The following is a 20,224-nucleotide window of genomic DNA, read 5'->3' as shown; positions in this document are numbered from 1 at the left end:
AAGGGCTGCAGAGAAAACGTCATCAGGAGTGACAGTCAGAGGAGTGGGATTTGTGTGCCTCTTACCCTCCAGTGATGCTCCATTTTAAACGCCGCTGCAGGCCCATTTCTTCCTGGTTGGAAGCCGGCTCCTGTGGCAGAGGTTTATTTCAGGGCGGGGAAGAATCCTTGTCTGTTCTTGGCCTGATTTGCTGACCCTGGTCCTGGTGGGCTGTGTTCAGTTTGAACAAGCTTGTTGGGTCTTTGATGTCTGTGTTTTCCCATTTGAAAGAAACACACACCACATATACATGTATGTATGTATACATACACACATATACGTGTTTGTGTACAGGTATATCTTTTAATTAACAAAGTAATACATGGTTGTTGTAACAAATTTAAAGAAAGTAGAAACAGATGGTAAAAAGTGAAAATATTTCTCTTTTGGGTTCTCTAGACACCCAAACATAAATATATGTACATTTGCATATATACATATAGAATCTTAAAAAATTACCCAAAGAAGCTTATATATGATACATTTATAATTTTTTATGCTCAATGACATATTGTGGACATCTTTTCAGGAATGTTCATATAGCTCTGCCTCATTTGTCTTACAGCTGCCTTATTCCACTGTGAAAGTGTATAGTTCATCTAGTCTCCTATTGATAAACCTTTGAATTGTTTAAGCTAATAAATAATAATAAGAATAATAGCAGGTAAAGATTGAGTACTTATGGGTGCCAGCACTGTTCTAAGCGCTTCATATTTATTAACTCATTAATCCTTACAATAACCCATCAAGGTAGAATTTACATTTACATCCCACTTTATATGAAGACATCTGAGGCACAGAGAGGTTAGGTAACTGGTGTAAGTTTGCTCAGTGAGGAAGTGGCAGAGCCAGGATTCCAATCCAGGCCTCTGGCTCTGGCGCATACACTCTTAAGTTTGTTTGCAATTCAAAATGATGCTGCAGTGAACATCTTTGTAGGTAAAGAAAGCTTGATGTATTCTCACTAGTATTTCAGAAGGAGAGATTTCTAGAAGTGGGAATGCTGAGCCATAGCTGCACCCTCATTTCAGTAAGAATCATGGAGATGTCTAAATGGCCACGGTGACACCACATACAGGAGCGATGGAAAGAAGTATAAATATCAAAGTAGTAAAGTATTAGCATGTCATATACAATGGTCCAGTGCTGGTTGTATGGTGGGCTTGGTGGGTGTGCAGGGTGATTACAACAACGATGAGCGTGAGCCTCTGAGTGTGGGGTTTGCAAAAGCAAAAGGAGGCGATGTTTTCCCTCAGGGGGTAACTGTGCAGCCACAGGACTCTTGGGTTGTCTGTAAATGGGGCTCCTTCCCACTGTGCCCCGGTTGTTTGGGAAGACCCTGAGGAACAGACTTTGTGTCGTTATGGGACTTGCACTGTGACGAGAGCCGGGGAGGAGCGGCGTGGCCAGCGGGCGGTTTGCTGGGGGGTTGGGTGGAGACCGCACTGCATTTATTTCATTTCGTATCCGGACATGGCTTTTATTCCTCTTGTGCCTCCCTTTCTCGCGCAGGGACGGAGAGTCGCGGGATCGTGGATAGCCTCCAGAGGTTCTCCTCGCTGCCGGCTTACCTCCCCACGAGCCTCCACATCGCGAGCGCGGACTCCTTCTTCCTGAAAGAAGCCAACCAGGACGTCACGAGGAACTCCAGCCTGCAGGCCCGGGTGGAGTCCTTCTTCATCTACCGGGCCAGGACGCCCCCGGTCATCAATGCCAGCTACGGCCCCTTTTCAGCTGAGAAGACAATCCCCCGCGAGCTCCTGCTCACTTCCACACCCTTTGGAAAGACGGAGAAGTTTCCCTTCAACTGGAAGTTGAAATCCCACATCCTCGACAGCTCCATCTACTCCAACAGGCCCAAAGTACAGAGCTTGTTTTATGTCACTGGGATGGCCTGGGATGACGGTGACCCTGAGGAAAACCTACCGTGTGTCAAGATGTTCGCTTTCCCCGAAGCCAGGGAGGTGGCGGCCAGCTGCCGGCTGCAGGGGGCCCCGGGGCTGTGCGTGGCCGAGCTGGAGCTGCTGCCCGAGTGGTTCAGCTCCGGGCTGGACCTGGAGCCTGAGGAGGAGATCCCGGCCCTGCTGGGGGGCACCACGATGGAGCTCTTCTTCACGCTCTACCCGGCGGACCAGGCCGGCCGGTGTCCTCTGGAGGAGGACGGCAAGTGGGAGAACAGGATCCACTTGGGCCAGGACGGCCCCCAGCAGGCGTCTCTAGCCCGGGAGAGGATCGGCAGTGTCGTGGTCTACCCGACGCAAGATGATCTGAAGTGGTCCCTCGTGAGCCTGGACGAGAACGTCGTCATCTCGGTCCCTCTGAACCTCATCCGGGAGGGGGACACGGCCACCTTTTTGGTCTCTCTGACCAGTGGCTCTGTGGCAGACCACTTCACTCTTCGGTAAGAGGCTCTGCAGGGTTGGGTGGAATGGAAATCCACTCTTGGTGATCAATGAATTGTCAGTTCATTGTGATCAATTAATAAAGTGGGTGTTGATCACTTGCTGAGTATCCAGTTTGTGAGGAAACTTACAAGTATGAGAGACCCACGCAATACAACAGACCAGACAAAGTCAGGCAGAACATGTAGGGGTAGCCCCGGGCATCTGTATTTCCTAAGAGCTCCCCAAGTAATTCTGTTGTGAAGCCAGGATTGAAAACAACTGCCCTGAGAGCAGCCTCGGGCTGTGAGGTCCCAGGGCTTCCCCTTCCAGAAGGCTCTGTAAGCTCTCATGTGGTAGTCGGAACCTCTCGCTGCCCCCTCTGATGTGCCAGGCAGAATCCTATAATGCTGCACGTAAGTGGAGCCTTTGCAATGAATTCCAGTTTCTAAACACGTGAAGGAGCTTTCTGAGCAATGTCTCAGACCTCTCAGTTTTCCTCAGTAGAGAATCCTTCGGTCAAGCAAATCAGCAGTCTCTGTATGATGAAGACTCTGTTTTAGGATTGCAAAAAGTGGGGAACTTCTCTGTGCTAGGGGGACAAACCTGTCTGGCTTATTTTGCCCACAAAGGTTCCTGGATAGCAGTAGGATGATGCAGTGGCTCTGCCAGGCACCAGCTGTGTGTCCTGGGGCAAGTCGCCTAACCTCTCTGGGCTTCAGTTTCCTCATTGGTTAGATGGGGATTAATGATGGGCTCTATGTCCGGGGGTTGTCTGAGGATTAAACAAGTTAGTAAAGTTCTTGGAACAGTGCCTGGCACACAGAGCATCCTCACATCCTCACTCAGTGTTAGCCTGTGTTGTTTCCCGGTGTCAGATCCTGAGATGTTGGACATATACACCGCAGCATAAGGGGGGCTTGTTTTGCTGGGTGCAGGTGAGGAGGAGTGGGGACTAATCGTGAGCCCAGCCTGGTCCTTCTGATTCTGATGGAGGCAGACCACGCCTGTTTGGAGGTGTGCTTGTTTAGAGCCCGCCAACAGGATCCTGAGGCTCTGGCAGATCCCAAGTGGGTTTAGTAGCCACAGGAAGCGGGGTTCCTATTTGGAGCCCCTTGAATTAGTCTTCGTGGTAACTGATTTAGAGCTTGGTTGTGGACCCAGCCCTGTGCCAGTCACTCCATTGGTGGCACTGTGGTGGTCTAAAACCCAGTTCTTGCTCTACAGAGATTTTTTTCAACACAAGGCAGTGCCAGATGCTCTCTATAGAGCGAAATGGCAAAGCAATGGCTTCCACACTCCTGCCACTCTGCGCTCCCTGTGCCAAGGCAGACATTACCAATCAACTGCAGCACTTCAGTGCTCCCTCTGCCATGGCAGACGTTACCAATCTACTGCAGCACTCCAGCACGCCTTCTGACATGGCAGACATTACCAATCTTCTGCAGCACGCCAGCACTCCTTCTGCCATGGCAGACATTACCAATCAACTGCAGCACTTCAGCGCTCCCTCTGCCATGGCAGACGTTACCAATCAACTGCAGCACTCCAGCGCTCCCTCTGCCATGGCAGACATTACCAATCTACTGCAGCACTCCAGCACTCCCTCTGCCATGGGAGACACTACTAGTCTGCTGCAGCATTGATCCCACCACTTCAGGCAGCCCCTACCAATCCATGTGAGGTGGAGGGGTTGACACCAAAGACTAAACTTATTTGCCATCCCTGGTATAGAGAGAACATTGTCGGGTGAGAAGTTCGAGGAAAAGGAGGGCTGATGGCCTGGTGCTCAGGGAAGCCTTGGAGCCTGGTTGGGAAAGGCATTTCAGGCGAGGGGAATGGCTTAAACAGTGCTGGCATTCAATGAGGACTTAGAATGGTCCAGGCCAACTTCTAAGTTGTTTAGTGAGTTAACTCACTAAGCTCTGACAATAAACAACCCAAAGAGGCAAGTACTACTATCATCCCCATTTTTCTGAGGCACAGAGAGGTTGAGTAGCTTGCCCAAGGTCACACAGCTGGGGAGGGTGGGTGTGAACACCGGTGGTCTGGCTCTAGAGCTGTGCCCTCCCCCCCACAGCCCACTGCCTCCGGAAGACTGTGCGTGGACCAGCCATGCCAGAGCTGAGGGTTACTTTAAGGAGGAGGAGGCTGACGAGACTGGAAGAGGATCCAGCATTCAGACTGTAGAGGGCCCTGAAGTGTTACCTTCTTGGCAAGTAGAAACCTCTCAAGGTGGTTTTTTTCTTCCCACAGAAGTTAATTTTAGAGCTGAGATGGATTCGAACACTGACTGCCTGGAGAGATCAGGCGTGAACTGTCAGCCTCCGGGAAACAGGATCCATGGGGACTTTGGTTTTGGCTTGTAGGCTTTCAGCACTGCGAGGGCTCCTTCCTTCGGGGAGCCCTCTAGATTTTAGATTCTTACTGGGGCTTTGGAGCTGCAGGGGCAGGAGAGGGAGAAGGACGAAGAGGAGGCAGTTCCACCAAAGGAATGTTTCCACATCTCTTTTAAACTTCAGTGGTGGGGCTTTGGTGCCATCCCAAAACACCTAGTCTAGAGTTTGCGAACTGGTGGCCATGGCCAAACCCAGCTCCCAGATGTGTGCTTCATTTAGCTTGTACGCATTCACTAAAATATTAAAAAGAGTAGCCCACCAGTAACAATAGGGAGGTTTCATGTACCATTTTCTTGGAAAGTCGTGAATATCTGGCAACTTGGCAACAGTTGGCTGTGGTAAGGAGTTGCTTCCCCTTTTAGACGTACTGTACGTTGTCCAGTTCACCCCAGTCCTCACCACTCCTTATTGTCTCACACCTGGCCCACTTCACCCACTGTGTTATCCATCTGGCTCCTGTGGGCATTTGAGTTTTGAAATTCTTGATATAACATTGGAAAAAAGGGGATGCAATGCTAAAAAGGGGGGCGAGATTCTAGTCTCTGAAGGCAGACATCACCACCTCATTCCTTGTGTGTTTTGGGATGAGTCAGTGGGTGCCTCACAGGAAAGGAAACCACCCCTCCATCATCACTGGCGTTATTTAGTGAACTAGTTACTTCATGTAAAGCACTTAGAAGAGTGTCTGGTACACTGTAGGTGTTCAGTAGGTGCTAGTTGATACTACTATTTACTGTAATTGATGCTGTTATGAATACTATTTTGTGTTAATTGATACTATGCATTCATGCTTTTTAAATTTTTATGTGTACTTGTGCCAGGCTCAAGTTGTATCTCTCATGATGTTCTTACAGCCACTGTACAAAGTATTATTCATGCCCACTTTATGGATGTGGAAACTGAGACTCAGATGGGTTAGGGGTCACCTGGCTGAAGTCCTGCAGTGGGGGAGGTGGTGGAATTGGGGTGTGGATCTGCGCATGTGAGTCGAGAGCTCCCCTTTGAAACCACTCTTCTGGAGTATTCTGCTTGTCTAGAGGGGGCTGATCTTTACCTATTAAACCTTTCTGGATCAGCATCTAGAGTTTCTTGTCTTCATGCCTTCCTAGATGTGACTGCTATTTATTTGTTTATTTATTTATTTTTATTGAAGTACAATTGACATATAACATTCTATTAGTTTCAGCTGTACACTGTAGTGATTCAATATTATATACATTGTAAAATGATCTCCATAGTAAGTCTAGTCACCATCTGTCACCATGCATAGTTACAAAAGTTTTTTTTCTTTTTCTTTTTTCTTGTGATGAGAACTTTTAAGATTTACTCTCTTAGCAATTTTCAAATATGCAATACAGTATTATTAACTATCGTCGCCATGCTGTGCGTTTCATCCTCATGACTGACTTATTTTATAACCAGAAGTTTGTACCTTTTGACCCTCTGTTATTTATTATGTGTTATTTTGTGGCTGGAGAAAAATCCACTGAAATTGTGGAAATAGATGAAGATCACCCAATGAGAACAGACAGAAGCTATTTATTCAGAGCTTGTTATACACCAAAGGAGGCAGCCGCCGCCCCTTGGTTTGGCGGAGACGCACGGGTGGCAGAGGACTGGGAGAGTGTGTGGTGGAGAGCAGGGAGGCTCAGCTCGGCTCGGGTGGGGGTTGCTGGCGTGGGGAAGCTGGAGGCCGGCTGACTGGAAGGGAGCATCTTGTGGGATGGGTTTGGGGAGCGTATTTGGCTTGCTCTGCTTGGCCCCGAGTTGGAAGCAGAGGCAATGGAAAGGGGAGCTGGCAGTTGTGGGCCAGTTCGGACCTCTCCGGGCCTTTGGCTGCAGAGGCTGTGGTTTGGCTTTCTGGCCTGTTTGCTGCCAGGTGGAGGGTCAGAGTTCTGTTGCCATATATGGTCTGGCTATTGTCCGTTTGTATATCCAATCTCTCAAAATAAAGCACTGTTTTTAGGCCTGGGAAACTGTGTTATTTCCCAACATAACTGTCTGTTTTAATCATGTCTTTTATGAATGAAATGTGGCATATTTCATTCTGGCTCAGATGAGGCCCCAGATCAAAGCGTGAATGTGCACAGGATTTGCCGAGATCTAATTTCAGAGCTGAAGCCGTACGGGAAGGGGAGAGATGTGAGCGATTTTCACGTTGCTATTTCAGACTGCGTATAGAGGGGCCGGTTTGAGCAAAAGTTGAATTGGTTATTCTCTAATACCAAAATAGAGTCTCTTAAACATTAGTATCTAAAGCTGACCATGCGTAGAAACACTTTTTAGCAAAGTGTGGTTTGGAGGGGTTGGGGGCTGCTAGAGGGGTGATGCCAGGCTGGATTCGGGGTAAGTCTTTGTTACGTTTCCAAGAAAGTTGGAAATATTATGAAGTTTTTCCTGCTCCAAATATGGTGTCTCTGAGGCTGAGAGAGATCCTGGGAAGCTTTATCCCTGATTTATTAACACAGCTCTTCCTTGGTCACAGAGAGAACCTCCTGGGCTGACCACTCATCCCATTGGGCAGTGGAGGCCACTGGTTAAGACTGTGGACTCTGGAGCCAGACTGCCTGGGTTTGAACCTGGGCTCTGCCACAAGAGCTGGTGACCTGGGGCAGGTTGCTTAACCTCTCTGTGCCACAGTTCCCCCAGCGATAAATGGGGCCAGTTTATGCTTTAAGTGACTATTTATGAAGTGTCAACTTTGTGCTCAGCCAGATTCTCACATTTCATCCGGTGCCCACCCCCTCCTTCTGGCTGCTCAGGCCAAATACCTAACGGCCATAATTGACTTTCTCCATTCTCTGATACCCTGCATCTGAACCGTCAGCAAATCCTGGGGCTCTTCCTTTAAGGTATCCAGAATCTAACTACCTCTGTAGCTGTGACCCAAGTCAAAACCAGGAAATTAACAATGGTGTAATATTATTAACTAATCTACAGACATTATTTAAAAATGCCAGTTGTTCCTGTGATGTTCTCTGTCTGCTCCAGGACCCAATCCAGGATCCCACATTGCATGGAGTTGTCATATCCCCTCAGTCTGCTGGATTCTGGTCGTCAGTCTTTTATTTTTCTCTCTTTCATGACCTTCATACTTTTGAAGAGAACTGACCAGTTATTTTTGAGAATGTTCCTCAATTTGGGATTGTCTGAGGTTTTCTCATGGTTGGATTGAGGATGTGTGTATTTGGCAGGAATACTACTGAAGTGCTGTGTCTTTCTGGTGCGTCACATCGGGAGGAAGTGATGTTGATATGCCCTATCACCAGTGGTTTTGACTTTGGTTTCTTGGCTAACGTGGTGTCTCTCCAGTTTCTCCACTGCAAATTTGCTTTTTCCCTTTTGTAATTAGTAATAACACCTCAGAAGATACTTTGAGACTCTGCAAATATCCTTCATGAAATACTTTCTCTCATGAATTTTAGCGTCCATCAATGATTCTTGCTTAGAATGCCGTAATTTTTTTTTTTAAATGTGACGTATCCACTTGAGGGTTGAACCGTTTTTTTTTTTTTTGAGGAAGATTGGCCCTGAGCCAACATCTGTTGCCAATCTTCCTCCTTTTTTCCTTTATTCTCCCCAAAGCCCCAGTAGATAGTTGTGTGTCATAGTGGTACATCCTTCTAGTTGCTCTGTGTGGGATGCTGCCTCAGCATGGCTCGATGAGCGGTGTGTAGGTCTGCGCCCCGGATCCGAACCAGCAAACCCTGGGCCACTGAAGCGGAACGTGCAAACTTAACCACTGCACCACCGGGCTGGCCCCCAGAATGCAGTAATTTTTAAATAAGTCAATTAGAAATGAATATGGTAGAAGAATCTTGGCTCTTCCCGATGACTTCTTATCTGAATGTATATAAAGAAAGCAGCCAAGAGCAATTGTCACCACAGAAGTGATTAGACTTTTTCTGCTGGGTGCTGAAATTAAGGAAGATCATCTGTGCACTTAGGGAGGCTAGAAGGCTTTAAGGAGACAGACAGTCTTGACCTGGAGCATTAGCTAGCAATGCCAGGTACAGAGTAAGCCCCTGAGGAAGTGGCATGGACAGGAAGTGACATCAGAGAAGGGAGATCAGTGTAGTCTAGGGGGTAAACCAAGGTGGGCTTCCCTGAGGAGGCGGCTGTGGAGGATGGGCAGGTTTTGATCAATTAAAGGAAAACAGGAGGGTTTGTGGGTAGGGCAATATGATCAGAGTGTGGTGTGCCCCGGACACTCTTGGGAGGCAAGTTTTCTAAGTACTTAGAATCAGTGAGGTTTGTGGTCCGATTTCAACTCCCCCTTACAGGCTGTGTGACCTTGTGCAGGTTACTTCACCTCTATGAGCCTTGCCTTCCTCTCCTGTGTAATGGACCTAGCACCATGTGTGTCTTTTGGGGTGGCTGTGAAGAGTAAACGAGATAATGCAGGAGGGCACTGAGCCCAGCACCTGGCAGCAATTTTACCTGTGATGCTTGGCGCCCGTCTCAGCAGTGCCCAAGTGGATTCTGGAAGCTGCCTCAAAGACATGCTACAGGGAGCCCGATACCCACCACATCCCAGCAGCAGTGACGCTGGCTCCCACTAATTGAGAACCTGTCACATGCCAGGCCCCCCGTTGGACTCCTGTGCGTTGTCTCCAGCATCCTCGCCAGAGCTCTGGAGCCTCCCTGTCTCCTCTACTTCGAGATGAAGAAACGGGCTCAGAAGCCCGAGGGCCACACAGCCAGAAAGTGACAGAGCCAGGACTCCCACCAGGCCTGCCCCCTTCAAAGCCCATGCCGTCTCACGGTCCCCGTTTCGAATGTTAATAATCTCGATGCTTGCTTTCACGCCTAAAAAAATAGCAACCTGTTTGATGAATGTTCCTCAGGTGGCACCCAAAATCCAGGCTTTATTAATTTTTTCCCCAAATAAAACTCAGATTTCCCTTGAGGAAACTGTGCACAGACACAGATGCTCTGAAGTCTGTAATCTTGGGAGCCCAGATCAGGTCTAGATCTTAGAGCTAAGATTTCAGCAGAGCTTAGGAAGGAAGGCAGGCAATTATTTCCTGAACAAAGCGTAACCTAGTTCCAAACATTATCTGCTGCGTATAGTGAGCGTATTTCCATCAATTAGTACGTGGTGCTTACCCCAGCTCTGCCCTGTTTTCCCTCCCAAGCGCGTTGGAGTCTGAGAGCTCTGACAGAGGCTGGTAGGGAATGAGTGTCAATTTCAGAGGCTTACGGATTCCAGCTGCGGGAGGGGATTTTGATCTGCACGGGGAGCTTTATCTCAGGTCACAATTTTGGAAAATTGGAGTATACCTAGATTACGGTGGTGGCTGAAAATTTAGTGAACACTTAGTTTGCACCAAGCCACACTTAGATGTTTTATTGCTTTAACCCTGGAAGTCATGCTAGGAGGTCAGAATGATTATCTTCAGGGCTCTCTCACAGACAAGGAAAGCCAGCCTCGCCTCTGCCCTCCGGGATAGCCTCCTGCCTGTGGCACGGTGGAGAGAGCAGCGAGGACCGGCAGGAACAGTGGCCGCTCCCTCGTGCCAGGTGTTTGTGGCAGAGCTACTTATCTGCAGGTGGCTGGTGCACGACCTTGGCACCAGCCTCCAGACTCCTCCTCCCTCTCCCTGCCCCGGGTTGCCCCGTCCCTGGGCACCGTCTCCCTGATCGAAATGCTCACGGGGCGTGGCTCCATCACACCCGGTGATGTGTCAGGCACATCACTACCAGTCTGGCAGCTCAAATAAGATTGGATAATTGTTTCTGCGTGTGTGTGTGTCTGTGCGTGCACATGCATGTGTCTCCATCATCTGATTTGGCCAGAGACTGGACAGTGCAAAGAGAGGGGACCAGATAGGTAGTGTCCCTCTTGCCCCCCTGCTGGGTGGGGTTGCACCCCTTTGTCTGTGGCTGTGGCTCCTGGTGGGGGCCCCTCCCCCATAGTTCTAGGTGCAGGTCCAGCTGACTGCGGCTTTAGTAATCACTCCCTCCTCTGGTCCTTTAGACCCAGGGCTGATAGGTAGATCCAAGCTGTTGCAAGCACACTTAAAGGATTTCCAACAATTGAGTAGCAGGTTTTAAATTTAAATTCACTAAAATTAAGTTAAAAATATGGTCTCACCCGAACAAGGTCCCCACTGTTGCCAGTGCTGTGTGCTCCCCCTCGTTGTCGGTCCCCTCCGCCCTGCCCACACTTCCGTGAGTCGTCCCCTCCTGAGACCCTGCGGGGGCCCCGCTGGGCACAGCGTGTGTCAGTCAGCAGAGTCGGAGGAAGGAAGCTGTCTGGATCCAGCTCAAACCACCTTTGAAGCTTTGCCTGACACGCTTCCCTGGCTGGAAGTGAGGGTCTGGTGGCCACGTTAGGGTCTGTCTCCCTTTTGGAAATTTAACCCTGTGAAGGAGAGCTGGGAGTTTTCAGTGGCTGGTAGTGTTGATGGGGCCTGAGTGAATGGGGGTGGCCATTCCCCCGGGGCCTCCCCATTCTTTATATTTCTGATTCTGAGTGTTGAGTTCTCATGTGTGGCAGGCACTCTGCTAACTGTTTCCCATCCATCCATCCTATTTACTTCCTTTCAGGGATCCCAGCGGTAGGCAGGAGGACCATCCCCATTGTTAACTTGGGGCTCAGAAAGATGAGAAGCCAGGATCTGAACCCAGGATTTGCCATTCCCAGAATCTGAGCACCTCGCTACTATGCTGTGCTCAGAGAGGCTGCATCTTGAGATGATTTAGCTGAAATGTCCATCAGAGGAGAATGGATAAATAAGTAGCTAAATATTTATACAGAGGAATACTCTACAGATATGAAAATGAATTCACAATGCAATTGTTGGATATATCTCTAAAATCTAAGTTGAAAAACAAAAACAAAGCAAATTACCAGCTCCTACCTACAGCAAGATACAGTTTAAAACGTGCAATATAATCCTATTTGTTGTGTGTAAATGCATTCACGTGCAGTCAATGCATAAAACACGCACGGACATAAACACCAACATCAAGAGAGGTGGGCTGAAGGTATCCAGGGAACTTGGACTGTATCTGTGTGTTTTACTGTTAATCTGGGTGGTGGGAGATATGGATGTTCAATTGATTATTCTCCATACTCTTTTAGATTTTGGAAATGTTTCAGAATTATAATTTTGCCAATGTTTTATTATGAAAAATTTCAGATATATGGCACAGTTGAAAGAAATTTATACTGAGAATCCATATGCCCACCACTTAGATTTTTCCATTAATATTTTACTGTTCTTACTTGACCACACATCTGTCTGTCTGTTAATCCCTCTATTTATTCATCAATCTGTCTTATTTTGGGATGTATTTAAAAGTAAACTGCAGACATTCTTTCCCTTCCCCTGAGTAGTCCCATATGCACATTATTAGCTAGAATTCAATATTTATATGATTTTGACTAGGATTGCATTGCATATATAGGTCAATTTATGGAGAATTGCCATCTTAACAATATTGACTCTTTCAATACATGAACATGGACTATTTCTCCATTTATTTACATCTTTACTTTTCTTCAGAAATACTTTGTGGTTTTTAGTGTACAGGTCTTGCACGTCTTTTGTTAACTTTATTCTTTAATATTTTATTTTTAATGATATTATAAGTGTAGTTGATTTTATTTTCACTTTTCTAGTTTTTCATTGTTTGTATGTAAATACACAATTAACTTTTGTGTATTGAGCTGGTATCCTGCAGCGTTGCCAAATTCACTTATCTGTGTCTTTATACTTAAAATATGTCTCTTGTAGACAGCATAGAGTTGTGTCTTGTATTTTTATCTATTTTGACAATCTATGTCTTTTAATTAGAAAAATTATTCCATTCATATTTAATGTAATTACTGATGTGGTTAGATTTGGGGTCACAATTTTATTATTATGTTTTCTATTTACTTCTTATGTTTATTGTTTCTCTGTTCTTTGTTTCCTGCCTTTTTGGGGATTATTTGAATATTTTAAAGAGTTCTAGTTTAAGTTTTCCGTACGCTTTTTGGCTGCACTTTCTTGCATTATATTTTTAGTGGCTGCCTCAGGGATTACAATATACACACTGAATTTTCACAGTCCCCTTTGAGTTAATGTATCACTTTCCGTAAAATGTAGATAGATGGTAGGTCCATCTGACCACCCGCTGTCCTTTATGCTAAACGTATTTATGTAATTACATGGATATATGTTAAAAACTCCAGGAGGAAATATTATAATTTTGCTTTAAATGGTTTTGTGTATTATAAAGAAATTAAGAGGAACCCCCCCAAAAAAAAACCAAAATAGCTTTTTGCATTTATCCAGAGTTTTGCCATTTCTGTTGCTCGTCATTCCTTTCTGGGGACCTAGGTCTTCGTTTGGTGCTATTTCTCGTCAGCATGTAGGACTTCTCTTGGCAATTTTTGTACTTCACATCTGCTGGCAATGAATTCACTTAGTTTTCTTTTATCTGAAAACGTCTTTATTTGATCCTCATTCTAGAGGAGTATTTTTGCTGTTGATAGAATTCTGCGTTGGCAGGGTTTTTTTCTGTTAGCACTTTAACGATGTTTTCCTATTTTTTTTGGCCTCCATCGTTGTTGGTGAGAAGACAGCCATTAATGGAATCGTTCGCCTGGAGGCAATGTGTTGTTTTTCTTTTGCTGCTTTGCTTGTTATCTTTGCTTTTCAATAGTTTGACCCTGATGGGAGGAAGGATGGCCTTTTCATGTTTATCCTGCCTTGGGTTTGTTGTATACTTGAATTTGTACATTTATGTCTTTTATTCAATTTGGGAACTTTTCAGTTATTATTTATGCAAATGTTTTTTCCTGTCTCATTTTCTTGCTCTTCTGCATGTCGATTATAGGATATCATTTGGACCAACTGCTATTATCTAACAATTCTCTGAGGCTCTGTTCACTTTTTTGTTGTTGTTTTGTCTTTATGCTTGCTCTTTTCACGCTGGAAAACTTCTATTGATCTATCTTCAAGTTCACTGAATCTTTCCTGTGTCATCTCTGTTTGGCTACTAAGTTTATCCAGTGAAATTTTGTTTTCAGATATTGTAGTTTTCAGTTCTAAATTTTCTATTTTGTTCTCTTATGATAGTTTTTATTTCTGTGCTGGGATTTCCTGGCTTCTCATTCATTGAGAGCATATTTCCTTTTATATCACTGAGCATAGTTATAATAACAGCTTTAAAATGCTTTTCTGGTAATTCTAACATCTAAATCATCCCGGGGTTGGTCTCAGTTGATTGTCTTTACACTCTTGAATGGGTCATATTTTTTTGAATCTTCCTAATTTGAGCAATTTTGGATTTTGTCTTGGACTTTATGGTTATTAAGTTGTGGAGACTCTGGATTCTGTTATTGTTCTCCAATAAGTGTTACTTCTTTTGTCTCAGCAGGTGATTAATTTGGTTGGATTTGAGCTGCAAAGCTCCTGGATCACAACTCCAGTCTCAGTGAGATCTTTTGTCTTTAGCTGAGATGCTTTGAGGCTGATTTGCATATAAATGGTTCAAGGTTTAGTCAGAGGTATCAACTTTTCTATCATTTATAACAGATTCTCTGTATCAAATTCCCTCTGTTGAGGTGTAAAGAGCTGCTCTACTTCCCCAGCTGGACCCTACTGGTACAGAGCAGGACTGTCATTTCAGTTTGGATGTGCTGCGTTTGAGGTGCCTGTGGGACATTTAGAGGGAGAGGTGGAAAAGGCAGTTGGATACGTGGGTCTGAAGATCAAAATAGATGTCTTTCCTGGAGATACGAATTAAAATGTCTTTGCAGTTTGATCATCATAATTGAAACCTTGGGAAGGATGATATTTTCTCAGTAAAAATCATGAGAAGAAAAGAGGGATTGTAACTGAGTCCTAAAGGACTCCAACATTGAATAGTTTGATAAACGACAAAAGTGCGCCTTCAGAAGAGCAGCCAGGGAAGGAGCAGGAAAAACCAGGAGAATGTGACATCACACAAGCCAAGAGAGGAGACTGAAAACAAGGGAGAGTCAACAGAGTTGAATGCTGCTGAAAAATCAGACAAGGAAATGAAAATCATCCTTTGCATTTTACATATGGAGGCCATTGGTGACTGTAACGATATGATTAGTGGACTCCTGGGAGTATAAGCCAGATTGGAGGGGTTTGGGGGTGAGTGTTCTGTAAGGTATATTAGTTAGGAATTAAGGTCACCTGTGTGTAGTAGAAATACCAAAGAACACTGACCTCATCAAGACAGAGATAGATTTAGGGAAAGGCAAATATCTCCTTTCCAATGATACCAAGGTAGATATTGGTCTGGTGGATCAAGGATGTCAGAGCATCAAGGTTTGTATGATTCCCTTGGCCTTTCCATCATTGGCACAAAATGGCTGCTGTAGTTGTGGCCATCATGTCTATGTTTTATGCCGAAGGAAGGAGAGAGAGGGGCAAAAAATCATGTGCACCTCGGTCTGCTCCTCTTTAAGAAGCCTTCCCAGAAGCATCAATCGAAATCCTTTGACTAATGCTCAATTGCTGAAGCCTTCTCGTGATCAAGTCCCTCCATAGTGAATAGGGAATTGTAGGTGTTTAACTGGGCACACTGCCAGCCTACTCACCCCAAATTGGGGTTTTCTTGATAAGGAAGAAATGGAGGATGGATATTGGGTGAGCAATTGGCTTCCAGTGTCAGCCACCCATGATTTGATGGATACGGGGAGGGGAACGTTGTTGTTAACATTTGGAAGAAGGGGAGGATGGAGAGTAAACTGGAGGCCCAGGTATCAGGAGGATTCTTTCCCCTAAAGCTGAGGGAAGCCTGTACGTGTTTAAATGCTGAAGCAAACCTCAAGGTCCTGGAGGTGAGGTGGGGCTGGTTTCCCCGGGCTTGAAAGAATTCCTCTGTGTACCTTGTGGATTTCCAAGACACAACTGGGCATCCGTCTTACTCCTAGTACTCACTTTAGAGTGGTAGACAATTTTATTTAAAACAAAAATAAGCAGTTGTGTGCACAGTAGATCTGCTCCATGTAATTAGTTAACGTGAAGCTAGTTGAATTTGCTCTTTCAGCATTTTGTAGTTGCCCGCCAATGACTTGGGCGGTGAATAATGTTAGAGAAACTCAAAGGGGCAGCACCAATCAGAGATGCAAGCTACACTCTGAGATCTTTTCGTCCTGATCGGTGGGGTATTGTTTGGTGCCAATTTATCATATTTCCAATAAAAGTGTAGTGTCCTATTCATCTCTCTGTTGGCTCCAATAAAAATAAAAATACAGTCTCTACTGCCATTGTGTTAAGACTGACTATCACTCACTGTCATTTAGACGATTTCATGACACCCGGAAGGAAGAAGATAATGAACTGTGTAATGGTGTAACCTACAATCTATAATTTTAAGGTCAGATATAATTTTTAATTGCATTTCTTTCTATCTAAGTGGTCTAAATCTACAAAACTTTTTGCAAGAAATTCAACATGCACTCCTCTTTGTACTTGGAGTGCTTTATTCAAACTTCTGGTCTAGCGTTTATCCCAGCACATTACAATTAACTGAATATGTGTCAGTCTCGGATTATGAGCTTCTGCAGATGGGGCTGCTGATGTGACAGTCTGTGTCCCTGGCTATGACTGGCAGCCTGTTAGAGCTCATGAAGTCTCCCTTGAGTTGAATTAAACTTGAAATCTGGAATAAGAAAACTTGCCGCTTACCTCCAGGGTCCCAGGTAATGAATTTTCTTCACTTACCGCAACACAGTTGCGCCCCCTACTTAATAAATCCATGGCGGTTTCCCTCTAAATGGGAAATGGGAATCTCTCCCAGGACTGGTACCCTGTTGGTTTAGCTGAAGGAGCTCTCTGCCTGCCCTGGGGGCTGGGATGCTGGGATCAATGTTGGGAGATGTTTTTCCAGAGGGAAGGAGTAGAAATAAAGGTGCCCATTTTGCATTGGTTAGGATCACAGTTGGGGATACTTTATACACAGTCTCTGAAATTCTGATTGGGTTAAACTGAAAGGCAGGTGAAAAGTAAAAAGACACCTTTCCCGTTGCAAATTTGCAGCCGTCTCGATTGTGGCCTGAGGGAGCAGGGCAGAGTATGAGGAGGGTGCAGAGCCGATGTTTGTAAAGCCCTGGCCAGCCTCCCCCATCTCATCTCCCTCCACGCCACCCTTTGCCCACCCAGTTCCAGCTGCACACGCTTCTCTCCATTCCTGGAAACCACCAAGTTTACTACAATCTCAGGCATTTTCTTTGTTCTCTCTGCCTGGAATGTTCCCCAGGTGAGCAGGGCTGGCACCTCCTCACTTTCCACTTCTTACCTCCAATACCTCCCTTCCGGAGAGGCCTCCCTGACCATCCCTAAGTGGTTCCCAACCCAGCCACGCCTCCATTGTCCGTCTCTTTTCTTCACACACTCATCACTACCGAAATAAAGCAGGCGGCTTACTTGTTCGCTTATTTCTTGTCTGTTTCTCCCACACTCAAACGTCGGCTCCATGCAGGCAGGGGTGTATCCCCCGTGCCCAGAACTGTGCCTGGCTTGTAGCTGGGACTCAGTAAATGGGGAACAAACACACCTCGACATCCTGGCTACAGCAGGTAACTCTTGAGAGTTGATGCCTGTTATGGACTGAATTGTGTCCTCCCCAAATCCACATGTTGAGTCTTAACCTCCTAATAGTTCAGAATGTGACTGTATTTAGAGATAGGGTCTTTAAAGAGATAAAATGAGGTCACTAGCATGGGCCCTATGCCGATAGGACTGGTGTCTTTATAAGAAGAGGAGACGAGGACACAGACACACACACAGAGGAAAAAGCCAGGTGAGGACACAGAGAGAAGACAGCCGTCGACAAGCCGAGGGGCCTCAGGAGGAACCAACTCTGCTGGCATCTTGATCTTGGACTTCTAGCCTCCAGAACTGTGAAAAAATAAATTTCTGTTCTTTAAGCCACCCAGTGTGTGGTACTTTATAATGGAAGCCCTAGGAAACTAATCCAATGCTCTACAGTGGAAAGGAATAAAATAGCCTTTATACAATTAGCTGGTAATTCAGAAGTTTCTCACCTTCTCCAATCCTTGTCCTCTCCTTCGTGACTCCTGTGTGTTCCATTCTGTTTCATTTTCAGTTTGAGACTTTTAAGAGCACAGATTTTCATTATTGGAATGGACTGATTTATGGAGCCACCACTGGGTAGATGAGTGACCCACGAGGATCTGGCCCTGGGCTTTGGGTTTCCTCGCTAGAGATGTTCCTTCAGGATGGCAAGTGTGGAGAACAGTGTTAGTGCAGAAGGAAAGGTGTCACCAGGACCTTACTCACTGAAGTCCTCTCCCAGGAGGCTCATGCTTCTTAGATCTGAGATGACTTTTCTGCTTCTATTCTCCTGGGGCACAAGAAGTTTTCCAGGATTCTCGTGAGAGTTTGCAGAGACGTGTGGATGTCACTCAGCTGACCCACAAACACGTTTCTTTTCTTGTTCAGATGTAGAAGGTGGCTGGTTGTAACCAGCAATTAGTCAATCCCTTGAGTCCTAGATGTTTCCTGCCAGGGTTCAACTTGAAACAGAGAGACACATTAAAGAGATCTCTTTCAGAGATTCTCTGGGGTTTCAGCCAAGCCGTCCTGATGCATCTTCCATTGCAGAGACCCCCCCCACCCCCATCATGCTTCTTTTTCTTTCTTGCATGCCTAGGAGTCTTTACTCCTGCTTGGCAATCTTGTATGTTGGTCAGCTTGTACCCCTCGGTGCTCACTAGCTAATTGCAGTTACGTGCTTTAAAGAAAACGGAGAGAAAAAAGAGACCGCTTGTGGCTCAAATGAGAAATGAGAAAGAATGAATATTTCCCATGCTACATACAGAAACAAACCCTCAATTTTTGTCACTTTGTGTTGCAGAAAAATGTTGAGAGTTAAATTTCATTTTGTAGCGGGGCTGGATTGCACAGCTAAAATTCGTATAATCAGATATAACATTTCCATCCCTGAGCAGGTTAATAAAGCCCCTAATAGGATTTGCTGACCGTAAGAACTGCAGACCAAGCGGCAGAAAGGTTTTATTTATTTGCCATCTGTATGTAAATTTTGCTATTATGGAAATTGTGTCAGAAATTGGACTGCAACTAGATGGCACACAATATACTATAATATTTGAGCTAAGCTACAGAAAAAAAGCCACCTCTGTGTGTGTATGTGCGTATGAATAATACTGCTCATTGTTGCTTTCTGTGAGAAACTCAGTCTCGGACTCCGAACCTACCCTGTGGTCACAGTGGACAGGTTCATTTAAACACAGTCACTCAGAGCTCAGGAGGTGGGGCCTGAGTTTCCACAGGAAAAGAAGTGCCCATGTCCTGCCTTATTATTAGCTCTCGGAACTCGGTGCCAATCTGTCTTTCAGTGACTCCCTGGGTGACTATAAAGAGACCATTGCATTGCTAAAGGGCAAATATTTTTGGACTTAATTATAGCCAGTCATGGAAGACAGGAACACCTCTTTGCTTTTTATTCTGAAAGAAACTCTACTGACATGAAGAAATTAAATCTGGACTCAGGAATGTGGATGTCAGCGATGTTACATAATTAGCATCCTGGGGTGGGCGAGCGAGCGGCTTATTGTGGGGCCGGTGTGTGTCTTCAAGGAGCAGACATACACTCTGTCACGCCTGGTTACAAAGTTTGACTTGCTGTCATTTGCTGTTTCCATAGCAACGTGATTGGAGTCCAGAGAAAGTGGTAGACTCGCTTTGGTGAGGCCTGAAAAATGAGATCACCTTCTATGTTCCCCTGAGCTCTGAATTTTGTTATTTCACTATCTCTCTCAAAGTTGCTTGGGTCTAGAATGACTTTTACCTTTCAATTCATTTTAGCTCCCACCTAAAATCAGCCTGCACCTCACACGTCGGGAACCACTAGTGCAGGGGAAACGATTTCAGGTGACACTAGAGAGTGTAGGTATTCGAGTACCAAATACAGCCGCTTAGGGAACATTGAATTACCCGGTGAGAGCTGAGTCCTGCATCCGTCCTCTTTCTGTCCTGGTTCAGTCAAGGAGACAGTCTCTGTTTGATACTCCAAAGTCCCTTGCATCCCCTAACCACTTGTTGGTTGGTTGGTTTCCGTGTTGAACAATTTGAGCCCACATCCTGGGCGAGGAGCCTTTGGCAGGCAGCTGGGTCTGCCTGGAATTCAATAACATTGTTTTGTTTTTATTGTACTTACTTTAGGGGTTTTCTTCTCTTTATGGAAAGTGATATTGCTTTTTTCATTTAAAGTGCTGGTATATTGCTTTCTCCCCAGATACATTTATATAAACCCAGTGAGCAGATTTAAAAGAAAATATTAAGTAAGTACTGATATAGATGGTACCCAGGATAAAGCAGGAGAGCGTGGCGTGGGACGGGGGCCTGGAGATGGGGAAGTCACTCGGCAGCATGTGCCCTTCAGCGA

At 45.6% G+C, this 20,224-nt stretch overlaps 1 protein-coding gene across 1 annotated transcript in view; it reads left to right on the top strand.

Annotated features, from left to right (window-relative positions):
* Positions 1-1,193: 1,193 nt before the first annotated feature.
* Positions 1,194-20,224, top strand: part of LOC131398033 (transmembrane protein 132B) — a 202,518-nt gene continuing 183,487 nt past the window's right edge. The window contains exons 1-2 of the mRNA XM_058531084.1: positions 1,194-1,239; positions 1,552-2,440. Of these exons, the coding sequence (XP_058387067.1) occupies positions 1,194-1,239; positions 1,552-2,440 (935 nt within the window). The remainder of the gene's footprint in view (positions 1,240-1,551; positions 2,441-20,224) is intronic.

This window comes from Diceros bicornis, chromosome 35 (assembly GCF_020826845.1).
Source record: "Diceros bicornis minor isolate mBicDic1 chromosome 35, mDicBic1.mat.cur, whole genome shotgun sequence".
Taxonomy (NCBI): Eukaryota; Metazoa; Chordata; class Mammalia; order Perissodactyla; family Rhinocerotidae; genus Diceros; species Diceros bicornis.
Note: the sequence above shows the minus strand (reverse complement) of the source record. Positions and strands in the feature narration are given on the sequence as shown.